Source organism: Megascapheus bottae, chromosome 17 (genome assembly GCF_031878675.1).
Source record: "Megascapheus bottae isolate mThoBot1 chromosome 17, mThoBot2.hap1, whole genome shotgun sequence".
Classification (NCBI taxonomy): Eukaryota; Metazoa; Chordata; class Mammalia; order Rodentia; family Geomyidae; genus Megascapheus; species Megascapheus bottae.
Genome location: NC_143525.1, coordinates 7,481,024 through 7,497,130, shown reverse-complemented (window position 1 = coordinate 7,497,130; position 16,107 = coordinate 7,481,024). Strand labels below are relative to the sequence as shown.

At 43.9% G+C, this 16,107-nt stretch overlaps 1 protein-coding gene across 2 annotated transcripts in view; it reads right to left on the bottom strand.

Annotated features, from left to right (window-relative positions):
• Shisa6 (shisa family member 6) overlaps positions 1-16,107 on the bottom strand; it is a 286,815-nt gene that overhangs the window by 250,407 nt on the left and 20,301 nt on the right. For both annotated transcript variants that reach the window (XM_090349540.1, XM_090349541.1), the window contains exon 2: positions 13,469-13,629. In XM_090349540.1, the coding sequence (XP_090205666.1) occupies positions 13,469-13,629 (161 nt within the window). The remainder of the gene's footprint in view (positions 1-13,468; positions 13,630-16,107) is intronic.

Here is a 16,107-nt window from a genome sequence, read left to right as displayed (position 1 = left end):
AGGAAAAGGCAATAGAAGTCAGCTAGATATAAAAGAAAGAAGTAGAATTAGCATTACATGGAGATGACATAGTTTTCTTACAGAAAATCCTAAAGAGTCAGTGAAAAAACTAATAAAGTGAACAATGTCATTACATAAAAATTAATCTTTTTGTCACTTGTGGGACTTGCACTCAGAGCGTGGGTGCCATCCCTGAGCTCTTTCTGCTCAAGGCTAGTTCTCTACTCTGAGCCACAGCTCTACTTCAAGTTTTTTGAATGGTTCACTGTTGATGAGTCTCATGGGGATATTTCTTCCTGGGCTGGCTTGGAACCATGAGCCTCAGATCTCAGCCTCCTGAGTATCTAGGGGTAAAAGTGGGAGTCCCCAGTGTCCAGCTCATATTTTTTATATACTAAGAACAAATGCCAGACACTGAGATGGTCTGTGGTTTATAAAAAGTTGAGTCTCTCTCCCTCCCCCCTCTCTCCATACATATATATATATATATATATATACACATATACACATAAGTGTGTGATGTGTGTGTGTGTGTGTGTGTGTATATATATATATATATATATATGTATATGTATGCACTGGTCTCTGAGATGTTCTCTAATCAAGTCTGGCATTTAAAAGGCCCCATTCTGTTTCCAATCCTGTTTTCTAATTTGCTCTCCTACCCTCACCCAAGAAACAAGTTAAAACATGGTGGTTTACCCCATTCTCATCCCAGCCAATACTCTCCAGCTTTCCAATCATCCAAGTCTTATCTGCCCTTAAGGTCACTTTCAATATCCAGTCCTCCTCCAGCTGTCATACTGGACCATTCTAATCTCTGGCACAGTGACCAGTATATAATAGGTGCTCAACAGAACTTCCTCTTCACCTAGGGATACATTGAACCGGCTCTTTCTATAGGATCAACAGCTCTTTTTGTATTATTTGTTTTTGTTTTGCTTTTTGTTTTTGCCAATCCTGGGCTTCAACTCAGGGCCTGGGCACTGTCCTTGAGCTTCTCTATGCTCAAGGCCAGAGCTCTACCACTTGAGCCACAGCATCATTTCCAGCTTTTTCTGTGTATGTGGTACCAAGAAACCCAGGGCTTCATACATGCTGGGCAAGCACTCTATCACTAGGCCACATTCCCAGCCCCAGATCAAGGGATCAACAGCTCCTATCTGTGTCTCTCAATGCAGGACTCTGCATGTGCACACACCTCATTTAACTCAGTCAGGCTGAGTTCTCCATGGCTAGAGAAACCCTTTATTCGTTCCACTCACTTACACAGAATTTTCCACAATGCCAAGAACAGAGTTACTAGTCAATAAAATGATAGCTGGATGATGGATTAATGAATCTCAATCTACCTGGAGTACATTTTAATTATACCCATCTAATTGCCAGAGGCAATTTTGAAAACAAAATTGCAAGGTGCTTATGCAAACATTTTTGTGGCAACAACATAAACAAGAATGTGCTACCAAGGCTTCTCTGTACAGGGATTCTGATTTATCAATGTCTCTACAAGAAAATCTTCCCCTCCTGCTTAAACAACCACTGTGCAGTCCTTCTTACCCTGAGGCCCATAGAAGTGAGGTCACTGGCCAGACTCTATCCTTTCAAAATCACCAGCAACTTCTTTTGCAGGAAAAGCTAAGGAGGCAGAAGTTTGCCCAGAGCAGTCCTGAGAGCAAGAGGTAATGACAACTAAAAATATAGATCATTTTCTTGACCTCTTCTCCCCAGATCCTACCCCCTCACTCCTCCTGTCCCTTTCCCTTTCCTCTTTCCTGTTCTCAGTCACCATGACATATGGCTGTGAATGAAAACTAGGAGGACTGAAGACACAGAGTTGAAGGAATCGATCTTACAAGCTCTGGAAACCATGGCAGTTGCTGCCAGAGAACTCTTTGACCTTGAATGAAAGCAATCAGCCTATCCCAGCTTCACCCATAGGTGGTCATAGAAATAATATTGCTACTGGTATACAGAATCTCATCCAGCAACCTATTAGGAACCAAGGGAAATTCCAAACAGTCTGTCCTGAGGTTATGGGCCACTCTTGGCTCCAAACACCACAATAATAATCCTGCCATTCAGTGCCTATAGATGTTGTGTTAAGCCTGTGCTAATTTCTTTATGTTTATTTGGTAATATCTCCACCAGGTTCCATCATGCGCTCCCACACAGAGAGGAGGAGAACAGATACCCAGAGTGGTAGTTCAATGTCCCTGCTGTCTGCTGGATTGTCCCAAAAATGAAATCATGGCCTGATAAAATCCTGCAGCTCCTCTTTTCTCTCCCAGGACCCTTCCATTGGGGCTGCAGGTAATGTATAGGTAGCTGTATCACAGGGATGTCGGGGTTTCTGAAAACCACCCCTCCCCAAACTGCACCCAGAAAGGGAGCCAACAGCAGGCACAGACTTTTTCAGTTTAGCTTCTTTCCATGGAAAATGTGAGGCTATTTCTCTGCCAGTGGGAAGCTTGGAGACATGGCCATAAAGCAGCCCCAATCTGTGCCCTGGAAGCCCCCACCCCAAAGCCATTTAGCTGGTAATGTCTTCTGCCTTTCCCAGCTACCCAGCTCTGCCTTGTTGCCTGGCTATCCTCCTAAGAGGCCCCATTTCCTTTCATCTAATTCATATAGGAAAAGAAATGCCACATTTATTAAAGTGCAGGCTTATCTATTCCATCCCAGATCTAAGCTGCGGTGATAAATCCTTAAGCTAAACACACACAAAAGGAAATGCAAAGCCTGCATATAGACTAGGACAAAGGAGCAGGGGAGGGACAAGTGTGGGTCTTGGCCCAGCTTTGGTCTCTCTTCCCACACCTGCAGAGTCACGATCGCGAAGGGATGCAATTCCCAGCTTCTTGCAGGGAAAGTAACAGAGCTGAGGGAATGTCCACTCTGACATACTTTCTAGATAGTTCTGGTGAAACATCCACATGCACTCTATTTAAGAACAAAAAGGCTTTGCTATATCACACAGGACTTCTGAAGTATCTAAAACAGTTGCTTCCCTTCGCTCAACACAAGGACTAGGACACACACAACCAAAAATGACAGGGCTTTGCCCTTCTCCCTCTCCTTTCTTGTCTTGCCCATTTGCTGTCCCTTAGTCAACATGACCTAGGACTGTGAATGGAAATGAACAGGAAGTTTGAGAAAGGGACTTGGGGAAACTGTATTACAAGCTCTGGAAAACATGGCAAGCCTTACCATAATGACTAGCCCATCCTGAATGAGGCAGTCAATCTTTTCAAGTTCTTAGTAAGGAAGGGGCAGTGACCTCAAGATAAAGAAGACACAGTCTCTGACTTTGAGGTGCTCTGTCAGGGTACTCTAGGGAGAAGACACCTCAGCTGTGCCAGCTTTATTATCAGGTGCCATCCAATGTTGTCCAGGTCTGCTTCAGGATTGGTATAGGGCAGCTTAGGGCTGTCAAGTCTTCCCAGAAGTGACCAACAGCTTGCCCCATCCTGGGTCTTCCAGTTCTGGAAAGGACACAGCTATGTATGTATGTTGACTGCGGGAAATAGAATGTAGCCATGCTGTTTCATCTGTCCCAACAGCTTTTGATACAAATGGTTTAACACCTCACACGTTCCCTTCTGGGTCACATTGTGATATGGATCACTACTAGTCTCTCGTGAGCCATTTTTATGGAGTAAAAAAAAATCCTAGACTTCAACTGTTCATGTGGACTATACAATGAGGACTACACTGGCTACTAAACACTAGATGTGTGGGGTATAGTCACTTCAAGCTAATGTCTGTTTAAAAGGAGAGGGAGGGAGTGTGATCTTGTTGGCCCATCTTAGATCACAACATGCAGCCATGTGCATAGAAAGCCAGAGGAACCAGACAGAAGGAGCCTTCATCCCTTACACTTTAGAGTAACACCATTGCTAGACTAACTACTTTTATAACGGAGAGAAAGAAACAGAGAAGAGAGAGAGACAGAGACAGACACAGTAACAAAGAGAGAACCCATTTTGGTATCACCAACCATTTACTTAAGGCAATCGGGCATTTGTAAGCATACATAATCTTAATTGCTACATCCTGTGTAATGGATTCAATGAGAACAATCCATTCTTTCATCAGCTTGCTCCAGCAATAAGTGTTGAAGGCTTACTGTTTTGGGAATGTTGAATACATTGGACATTCAGACTCCAGGGAGCAAAGTGGCATGTCCCTGAGTAGAATGCATCAAACTGAGCTACTCTGTGAGAGGAGTGGTAAGATACACTCAGGTCTAGAATACAGAGAGAAGGGAATCTTATCAGTTCACCTCTGTGTGTGTGTATGTGTGTGTGTAGCTTTGAGACAGAGGGTGACAGAGACCACACTGTTGGATTGCTCTGTAGCAATATTCACTGCAGAACTGAAAGCCCCTGCTTAGCTCACCTCCCCGATAATCATATTCTTCTGATCTTGACAACAAAATCACTCAGTTATCCGTTCCAAGCCCTTGTATTCACCCGCTGAACTCAGTATTCATTTCCTCCCCCACAAATCTTAGGAGTCATCTGTGTCTCTTATCTTCCTTCCCCCTTTCCGATACAATCCATCGACAACCCTGAGCTCTCTGTCAAATATCAATGTCAGAAGAGTGACAAGGTCCATAAGGCAGGCAACGGTATTCTAGCTGTCTAAGAGAACATTCTTGAAGTGCAAAGGTGCATGCTGAGGTAGTTTAAGAATGAAGGATCATGACAAAGCTCCTCCAATCTCACATGGCTCAGTAATGAGGATGGTGCCGGTGGGAGTTGGGGTGGGGGTGATGGTGATAGTGGAGGCAGTGATGATGCTGGTGTTGATGTTGCTGCTGCTGCTGGTGGTGATGACAATGATGGTGGTACTGATGATGGTGATAAGGACGGGGATGCTGGGGATGACTGAAATGATGATAATGAAGAGGAGAGAGAGAGAGAATGACAAATACAAAAGAATGTTACCATCTAATAAGGATATGTACATCTATTGTGTCATTCCAGCAAGTTTACCATGAGATCAACACTGTTCAAAGTAATGTGTTTAAACACACACACACACACACACACACACACACACACACACACACACAAATGAGCTACTGGTGGCTCATGCATGCTTGTAATCCAAGCTCCTCGGGAGGCTGAGACTTGAGGATTATGGTTCAAAGTCAGCCCAGGCAAAAATGTCCCAAGACTCTCACCTCCAATGAGCTGAAAGTAGAGCGGGGGCTCAAATGGTAGAGTTCTAGTCTTAAGTGAAAAAGAGAATCAACAGCAGCCAAGCCTAAAGCTGGAGAGCTTACCTCTGCTATAATAGGAGTGACCACCCCCCCACACACACACACACAGCCCAGGCTCATTTAATTCTCTAGTGTGGCAATGTCAGAAGACAGTGCCCCATGGGTGGTATGGTAGGGCTGAACTTTTGGGAATAGAACAATGCCTTTTCTTGCAGAGTTGGGTTAGCAATCGCTACCCCTTTCATCTGTCCACATCTACTTGTGCTTCCTCTTCTGGCCACCAGTTAGAACTACGAATGGCATCTGTACAAACATAGTGCTGTCTGTGTTCAGCCTCCAGAGCAGGAAGCTAGGCAGGACCTTTTCCTTGACAAATTTCTCAGTCTTGATAAATTTCATGTCAGCAACAAATGTGAACTCATAGAGCCTTGCTTCCCCAAGCCCCAGAGTTCGGCAGGACAGTCAGCCACCCTCCTATCTGCTCCCTGCTTCCCTGGCCCAGCTCCTTGTGGCTCTCATCACTGTACCTTGCTCTGCTGGCTTCTCTGTTTTGCCAAGTCATGGAGGTCATTGTGAATTCCAACCCTGTCCTCTCCTTGGTGCTCTCACTCTTGTCTCACCTACACCTCATTTGGAGAACAGCCAGGGACACATTCCCTGGCGAGCACAGGGAGTAATTAGTGGGCCAGCTTAAGCAAACTGATTCTTCTCTCTTCTGGGTTCTCCCATGAGGCTCTGTCGACCCTTATCTTGGGAGTCCTTCCTGGATGGGAGGGACAGACGTAGTGTGATGCTTTCCTGCCAGGCTGGTCACACCTGCCCAGTAACCAAGCAGGACCAGGATGTAGGGGTAAGAAGATACGGTAGGCACAGCTAGCCTGGCCAGGAAAGGGGGCAGTTCCTCTGGTTTCTGGAGGGTTCCGCTTCCAGATGCCCCTGTTCTAAAGCTGTCCTATGCTGGGAAAAGCTACTTCCTTCCCAGGATTTGAATACAAGGGAGGGACTCACCTTCTGAATGGCTTGGGACTTAGAAGTGAGAATTATTCTGGCTCTCACGGAGCCTGGCACTGAGCATCCATGTTGATGGGGACATAGGGTTGGCCTGAGCTCAGGTTCTGAGGTCAGTGGACCCCAGAGACATGGCAGCTAGTCAGAGTGAGTTCTGCATGAGGCTTCCTAGGCAAGACACATCCTCATTAGCTCCTGTAGCTGGACTCTCCACATGTGTGTTGGGTAGACAAGATCTGTGCAAAGACTGCCTCAAGGTAGTCTTCATCCCAGCACCACCTGCACTCTCAATGCTAAACAAGTGCAAGCTTGTTCCTATTCTCACCTGTGCTGGGAAGACGTCTGTGCACTGTGGCAGCCTGGTTCCTCAGACGCTGCTGTGGCTCCTGATGTCTTGTTGATTCTCTGTCTATGCTCAGAGTCCATAGCAGCCCCTTCTGTATGACCTGATGATGCCAGCCTTTTGTTATGTCCTGTGTCTCAGTTTCCTCATCTCCCATGTGAGTATCATAACAAGATTGCCTGACTGGGTACCTTGTAAGAGAGAAGTGTGTCTGTCCACGGAAAACAGTTGCAAAAGTCAAAGTGAATTACCTTCCCTGCCAGTCCCTCCTTGTTTCTGGATGTGAGGTTCTTTCCAGACAGTCTAGAGATGGCTCTCTGTACCTGCTTGTCTACACGGGAATACCAGCTCATTCCAGTGATTCTCATATAGTCTTGATGGTTCCCTTCAGAACTTTCTGGGCCCTTCTCACACAAGCCTATAAGTTCTTCCGGGCTACTTGCTTCATGCTCATTTAGTGATATAACCTGTGGGATCCAGACCACGAGCCAGGAGGGAAGCATGGAGGCATGAGCTAGGCTGGGCATGACTGGGAAAGTGGAGAAGCCTGAGGATGCATGTCTCCTGAGGAACCAATGTATCCAGTGACTGGCACTTGGGCCTCCATGGAAAGTGTTGTGGAGGTCCAGCTGCAGTGCTGATAGGAATTTGTACCTATGTAGCGCATGGCTACATAGCAAGGGAACTCAAGATGCGAACCAAGAAGCAATGAGGCAGCTGAGAGGCTGGGGAAGTGGCAAGAGCAGATAAGCTCAGCTGTGAAGAAAGATCTGGTGAAAGGAAGGACGAGAGGTGGAGGCAGACCCATCCTGTGGAAAGATGAGAACAGGACTGGTAGACAGGAGGTAGGGATAATAGTGTCCTAGTTGCAGAGTAGTGGATGCTCCAATACAATTGGGTAATATACACATAAATATGTATTCTATTCAGACACTAACACATATATGATATGTGACAGGTAAACTCTCCTAAGAGAGTGATGGGAGATGGGGACAAGTGAGGAGTCACATATGCTTTCCTGAAACCTACCTCTAAGTGTTGAATTTCAAAGCACAGACACCTAGTGTAGACAACTTATGGGCACAGCAATAAAGATGGAGAAATACCCAGAGTAGGACTATGAAGAGCAAAAGAAAGGAGAGGCATGAAGACTAGTGTATCTGAAGCCCTTGATGAGGGAAGCTGAAGGTTGCAAGAAGCCTAGGTGAAAAGGGTTAAAGTAGGTCTGCCCTGATAGGTAACAAAGCATTCTTCCATCAGCCTCAGTCTCTACTCTCAGTCTCCGTGAAGTTTACAGCGTTTGTCTCTTGTCTCCCTTAGTCTGCCATTCAAGTCTGTGGCTGTGACAATAGGCAGGATGACTGATTGCTCATTTATACAATGCACAGTGGTGTGGAGATGGAGCATAAATATTTATTGCCTCCAGCTGATGCCAATCTTGATACTGGGAATTGAATATCAAAATTCTGGAACTGAAAACATATGATCTCATTACTCCAACTAGGGAAAGCATTACATTTGCTCAGACACTCCAAGAAAGGTTCTTTGGGAAAAGGGCATAGCAGGCAAATAGGAAGAACCCACCCTCCCTTCTCAGAAAACCCAGCTTCTGGAGTCCTGAGCCTGGGGGACCTGCATGCTTTGTTCAGCCTTCTATCACTCTGACAATTCAGGTTGGTCCTGCTTCCTCACTATTAGCTACATATGGTTCCCTTCTTCTCTCCTATGAGCTTTAGTCCTCCACTCCCACCTTTCCCAAGGGGAATTCTCTCCCACACAGCCCCGTGGTCTTGACCAGATGGGGTTCTCAAAAGATGTCACCCCCATTTGACAGCCTCCCTCCAAAGCTTGGCTCATTAGCTGAACTCAAATAGTAATGTTGAATGCAAGAGAACGTATGAGTCTTTTAGAAATATGAAGATTGTTGTTCAGGTTCTGTGGAGACCAATTGCATCAGAACTTCTGTCATTTTCAGAATTCTCATGATGTTCCAATGCTCAGCCAGGTCTGGAAACCAGTGGGCTAAAAGGGTCTTTTTCAACTTCATCATACAAACAGACTACCCAGGGAATCTGGCAAAATGCACATTCTGTTTCAGGGAGTTTGGTGGAGGGCCTGAGCTTCTGCATTTCTCATTAGCTTCTTAAAAACCCAGTGGCTGCTAATCCCCAGGCCACAGATGATCTGAAGAGTAGAGATAAAGCTGGCTTTCCTGGATTTCTAGCTCCAGGTATATGTCTACTGGGAAGTCTCTTTTAAAGTAGGAAGGGGCCTATTCGGAAGCATTTGACTAAGATTCAGAGCTAAGTAGACAGGACTTTTCTATCAATCTGAGATTAGGGGTTCCAGACCCCTGCATCTTCTGTTAGTCACATGGTACCAAGTGGACTCCCCATACACACGCCGGATGGTACAGACTTAAAATTGTATTACCCTCCTGCCAGAGCTGCGCTCGACACATGACCTGTGACATGCTGCTTGGCTTCCCATTGCATTTAGCACATGTGCAGATCTACCGACTCTACTTCTCAGATCAAAGAAGCATGCACGTTCAATGTCCAAAACCGTGGCTCATCTCAGATACAACCCCACAATCCTGCATCAGCTAAGAATGCCAGTGCATTGCTTTCGACTCTCTCTTTCATTTTGATGTGCTTCCCCAGAGCTGTGGGTGATAGTGAGTCTTTATTATGGATAGGGAGGGGAATGTGTTTCAGCTGGTTCTCCTTGTTTTAACTCTTTGTACCCATGAGAAAATCTAGGCAGCAGGATCTAACAGCCACAAAAGCAGATATGGAAACTCAAAAAGGCCAAAATCTCAACATACATAGTAACTGTGAAGTGGGGATACTGAGTCTCACTGGTGCCATCATGGCCACAGAGTGGATAGGGAATTGGATTTAACTGGCACCATCTTGTCTTCATGGTGGAAGGTGAAGTCCAACCTCCCAGATGAGGGGTATGCCTGAATTCCTAGAGGCAGGGGCAGAGACATGGATGTTAGGTTACTGGCCCTGTTAGTTCTATACCTCAAACCTGGGACCCTGTCCCTTGACCCTGACACTATTTAGGCTCAGATCAGCTTAGCTGCCACCATATCATGCCTCTTGCCTTTGCCTCTTATCTCCTGTCCCCTGGCTCTCCTTCAGCCACTGTGGCATCCTACTTCAGCTGTCCATTGGAGTTCACCTGGTTTGTTAGCATGGCTTTTCTGCTCTTCCTTTCCTCTCCTACTCTTGTGGCTTAGTTTTCTAACCTGCATTCATTGGCTTTCCAATAAAGGCTCCCAATTCGACCTCTTGAAATGTGGCTTCTCTGTTTCTCAGGGCTGGATTTACCTTACTACAACTGAAGGTGCAAAGGCAAATGGACCCCCATATTTTGCCAGTGCTGAGTGGATGCACTAAATGCAGGCTCCAGTCCTGCAGGTGAATTACAGCCTGAGTTTCTGTATGCTCTCATCAACTCCCGGTACTAAAAGCTTGAATACACTGCTCCCTCCAAGCTCTGATGCCTGGTAGTCTTACTGTGTATCTTTATTAATATCCCCTGAAGATTTCTTGCCACTTAGCTACAACTGCTGGGTGGTTGATTTCTTGAGTGGTAAAATCACAGTACATTTCCACTACGGACATTTACGTAAAGTTCTGTTGAAACTTCTGCTCAAATTGCAATAGTGTGTGGCAGAGGACAGCAGCTATTTGGAAAGATATTGTGTCTGTTATATGCTATGGAAGCTGTAGCTACTGGTGAAATTGCTTTTGCATTTCAGTTTCACCACTGTGACTGCTTCCCAGGCTTGGGGGAGGTGGGAGAAACCATTTCCATCTCCAGAAGCAAAGTACAGAGTTATAATTTGAAAAAATGCAAGGAGTGGTAAACTGTGTGATGGGAAGCCTTCCTTCTCTCCACTCAATAGAGGAGAAAAATGTAAACAAAAACCAGAAGGAAAGGAGAAAATGTACTACTTGATAAAAGATATTTAAGAGTAAATCAGAGTAGTCCACTTCATTTGTCTGGGTTTGGTGGCTGGGTACTAGCTGGCTTGTGAGTGAGACCCTGAAAACATGAACAGAGGGATGAATATAATCACCCAGAACTGTGCTGACGACAGAGTAGTCTGAAGTTAGAGTTACAAGCAAGGCTTTGAAAGCAACTGTCCTATTTATTTATTTTGGCCAGTCCTGGGGCTGGAACTCAGGGCCTGAATACTGTCCTTGGGCTTTGTCAAGGCTCTACCACTTGAGCCACTGCACCATTTCTAGCTTTTTTTCTATGCATGTGTTACCAAGGAATCGAACCCTGGTCTTTGTGCATGCTAGGCAAGCACTCTACGACTGGGCTAAACTCCTGGCCTGACACTGTCTTTAAATGATGATTCTTCAAGGAAATTTTTAAGTACCCTATTCAAAGTGGGTAGCCATATCAAAGTTAGATTAAATAGGGTACAATAGTGAGTTTCTGAAATTCTTGCACCCAGTGGTCTTCAGATTTAACTTGCATCCAGGTTGAAGAAATATAGATAGTCAGGGTCTTCTCTCATTGCACGAAGGAATCTATCCAGACCAGAGATTCTTTGCAAGGGCTGCATGATAGAATTAGCTTTTAGGAAATTTCTAGAACTACTAATGTCAGCTCTATCCTTAGAAGCTCCAGCTATTTGTGGAGCTGGGCGTCAGCATTTTCAAGAACTCCTCTGGTGTTTCAAATACCTGTCCATTCAGGTAAGTGATCACAGATTGAGATGGTTTTGTACAAGATTCCTTCTATTACTTGCATTTTGAAAACTAAGGATATTAAACCTGAAATGTGTCTTAGACCCATTTACAAAGGCAAGTCCTAGGGGTTGAACTTGGGTCCTGGGAACTGTCCCTGAGCTCTCTTGCTCAAAGTTGCCACTTAAACCACAGCTCCACTTTCAGCTTTTATGGTAGTTAGTTGGAAATAAAAGAGTCTCCCAGACTTTTCTGCCTGGGCTGGCTTTGACCTATGATCTTCAGTTCTCAGCTTGCTGAGTAACTAGGATTATAGGCAAGAACCACTAGCACATGGCTCATCCTTACCTTGAAACAAGGATTTCTGACTATGGAAGGGCTAATGAATTCTCTTATATGCTACACAGTGATAGATGAATATATATATATATTCATCTATATGTATATTTGTATATATTTTTTTCAAGGGACAATATCTTTAGCATTTAGCAGATGCTTAGAACATATAAGACTTCTGTATATTTTTTGAAGTGTAGTCAAGTTAGCAAATTTCAGAAAATTAAAGAAATGAATTGGTTCTCAGTAGCTCTCCTGCTGTAGTTTTAGACTAGACAAGGCTCTTGCTTTCTCATGGTTGCACATTTTATTGCAGCCTTAGTACAGATTTGATGGCCTGGAAAAATTAAAAGGGAGACCCATGTAAAGAGTCCAGATCTAAGTCTCAAAGCAGAAGTTGTGTCTGAGATATAACCAGTGCCAGGCCCTTTGATAACGTGCAAAATGACATAGGCCTTTTCAAAATGCCCTTGTAAGGAGTCTTTTCGCTCAGATATTTTGCATCTAAACTCAGGAAGGTCATGATGGCGTTCTAGTCCTGTCTGATGTTAACTATTTGCCTTCATCAGAGTTCAAAGTTCTCTCTTAATAACAATATGATCTTGAGGACAGCTACTCAATGCTTCTATTACTCATATAAAACAGATACAATATGAGACCGGCGAAGAGTACTATAAAGAATAACGAGGAACACACATATAAAATGTTCAGCATGACATTTAACACAGAACAAGAGCCCAGTAAACATCTGGGTTATATTCTTGTGCTTACTGATGTGTTTCATATTATTAACACCTCAATGGTCTTTCTCAACTTAACAAAGTTTCCTCACACTTCATTGACTGATCCCTACAACAAGGAAGGTAAGTGTTGTCCAGTTTCCTTTATAGTGGTACAGTGTGGATCAAGTAAAATTATGTCTAAGGCTCAATCAGTCCTGCATACACAGAGATTCTGCACTCAACTGCAGCATTCAAACAACCACAGAATTCAAACCAATGGAGTCCAACCAAATAGGAACCAAAAATACTCCAAAACAGTTATATATTTGTCTAATCATGATATACATTTTTCTTATCATCATTCCTTAAACAATATATATATATATATATATCAACTACTTTCATAGCATTTGTACTGTGTTGGATATTGTAAGTACTCCAGAGATCATTAAAGTATACAGTATACAGGAGGTTTGTGTTCTTATATGCCATGACTCTGCCCATGCATATGAGAGACTTGTACACCTGAGGGGTTTGACCATCCTCAGGAGATCCTGCAAATGATTCCACACAATGTGTTACAAAGGACAACTGCTTATCATTACATGGCAACTCATCATATAGCTGAGGAATTTATAGCTCACAAGCCAAGGTCACCATTAAGACACAGACTGCATTCCCACCTTCAAAAATGAATCTCTGAGGTTCCAAGACTGGAGCAGGCTCTATTTTTTTGTTACAGATCCAGCTTCGTAGACAGAACAAACTTTCTCAGAATCCTGTCTACCACATGAGCATGTGAGTAACCCTAGCCCACCATGGCTGGTTTAAGTTGCCTTTCATACAGAGAATTAGATGTGATGCTCAGGAAATCCCAGATGCCCTAAACCATCAGAGCTCTCTCCTCCCTCTCTCTCTCTCTCTCTCCCCACACACTGGTAATGATTTTTCACATAGTGAACCCTTCTCAGTTTCACAAGCCTGCCTGTCCATCAACAAAGGCATCCTCCACTATCCAGTGCTCCAGGATCTGTCCCACCAGGACAGAAACATAACCAAGACCTCTCACGGGTCTCAGCAAAAAAATGATTGAAGGCAATAAGCTTTCACTTACCTGGTGTCTGCTTAGCTGTTCGCACGGGGGTGTAGTGATTTTTGGAGGTCGATCTGACTGGAGTGTTCTCTTTGGGAGAAGTATTGATAGCCGAGATCGTTTCTCTTTCACAGTGTGCTATGGGGATTGGTCCCTGCTGTCTTAAGATGTCAGCCAGAGCCCTAAACAAGGAGGAAATCACACAGTGAGGCGCCACTGTTTAACTTCAAAGGGAGTGTGCTTGCTTCCACAGGACCTTTGATTCTCAGACCTATGGGAGGAGATGGAGATGTGTCATTCCACGTTCAACAGACATAGTTTTGTTTGATACTGCTCTCACAGGGGATTCAAAGCAGGTGTTGCTCTGGTAGCACACTGAAAGGCTATGATTGTCAATTCATTTCTTTATTCATCCCATCCCTGTATACCCTGAGTCTTTTCAAAATACTAATCCCTCAAATACATACCAATACCAGGCACATATCTACAATGTCCACACAGTGGAATGCCACTTATGGAAAGGGTTGACCTTCCCTTCAAATTCAGATGGGGGTTATTAATTACTAGGGAGAGGTGGTGCCTGACCTCTCCATCCAAGAAACACATATCCAGTCACATGTGATAGATACTGGTGACCCAAATAAGCACAGCACACAGCTCCTGCTGTCAAAGGGAAGGTGTGATTTAGCTGCAAAGACAGAATGCTCAGATAAAAAAGATAAGCATCAGAACACACAGAGGGTGCAGACAGTGAAGGCAAATGGAGACTAGAGAAGGGAGCAATTACACACTCACAGGAAGGAAGTCTGCTAGAGAGAGAGGCCCACCCTCCTGCAGGAGATTCAGTGACCCAGAGAGAGAATGGGTTTTATCTGCTCAGTTCTTATCTTCTGCACCCAACCAGGCAATTGGTGAAGACTCATCAAAGACAGAAGTAGATAGGGTTCCATTCCTGCTCCTCAAATGGCTTTAAACAGGGCACCTCCAGTAGGTATGAATGAAAAGATGCTCACTAGTCATAGAAAACAGATGTGCAGAGCACAGGTGAGTATGGATAAACCTCCAAATATCACACCTGGATATCTTCATTTCAGGGCCAGAGCCTGGTTCCTGATGCAGTCGTGTCTGACAACAACAGGGCAAAGACTATTCTTTCTACTTGGGAGGCCCCTAAGGGGTGTGGTGTGAGGAGGCAGCATGTCTCCAGGCTTCCTTACGTTGCCCTGCCTGTCTAAGGTCATGTTAAGCTCACTTTAAGACACCTTTTCACTTGAGTTCAGCTCCTTGCTCTACCCTCTCGGAATATGAAAACCCTAGCACTTTAAAAACATGTCTGAGGATGAACTGTTTCCTTCCATTGCACTGCCCCTGACCTGAACCTTTCTAGAGGATCATCAGGCTGGCAATTTTATCATTTACTGGCATTTATATAGCAATTTCACATTTTCCAAATGCTTTCCCCTCACTGGCTTTCTTTACCGTGGGCCTGCATCAAGGAAAAAAAATCAGAATTTCCCGTTGCTTTGGGAAATAAATTTAACTTGATTAATACTAGATACAGGCAGGCGTGAAGAGCTGAAATTTAGGGCCTGGGAAAAAAGGGAAAGCATTGTTTTAGAAAGCTAAGTATTCAGTTCAAATCCCAGCTCTGACACTGATCAGACTTGAATCTTTGGATGAATTTGTTAACCTAAGAAGACACCGAAATTTAATCACTGCTCCCCATTAGCAAAATGCACTGACATAACCTCTTAGATCCCTTTTGGTTCTAAAATTTGATCATTTTTTGTTATCTTTTCTAATCATACACCCATGAACGATACCTTGATTTCCTCGTATATCTGCTTAGCAGAAATGCTTCCCTACCATCTTTCTGTGAAAGAAACGCAGAAAATCACAAGTCATAATAGACACATAAACCAAAGGAAGAAAATTTAGAAACCAAGAAATAAACCTACATATTTATACATCATTTTCATTTTCAGTAAGTGGGTCAGACAGTATTCACTAGAGAAAGCATTATTTTTTTCTTTCAAACATGATTCTGGAAAAAGCACATACCACATGGAAAGAATAAAGTTGGATACTAGCTTCATATTACATATACACATTGATTCAAAATGGATCATATGGTTTCTTCCATGTACTTCCCAAAGCACAAGCAATCAAAGAAAGCATAGGATCATTTAAAACACTGTACCTCCCAGGGTCCCCTCAAGAAAATGAAAGATGATCACTAAATGGGAGAAAAACATAGCTGATAAGAGAATTGGTCCAGAATACATAAAGAAATCTTATCCACCAACAAGTTAAATAAAACCTCAATTGTAAAATGAGAAAATCATGTACACAGACATTTCTTCCAGACTGAATACAGAAAAATTAGTTTGGGCATCATAATAAATCATTAGGGATACATAAATCAAGGTTGCCTTAAGCTACTCAATCGTGGATACCAGGACAGCTATAACACAAAAGCCAGATGAAACCAAGTGATGACGAGGATGGTGCAACAAGCTTTTTTCCTACTCTGCTGGGAGGGGTGGGAGGGAGTATATCCCTCTGCTAAGTAGTTCAGCAGTTCTTCAAAACATTGAATATAGATTAAATGCATGGTCCAACAATTATGCTTCTAAATACTACCCAAAGCAGTGAAAGAC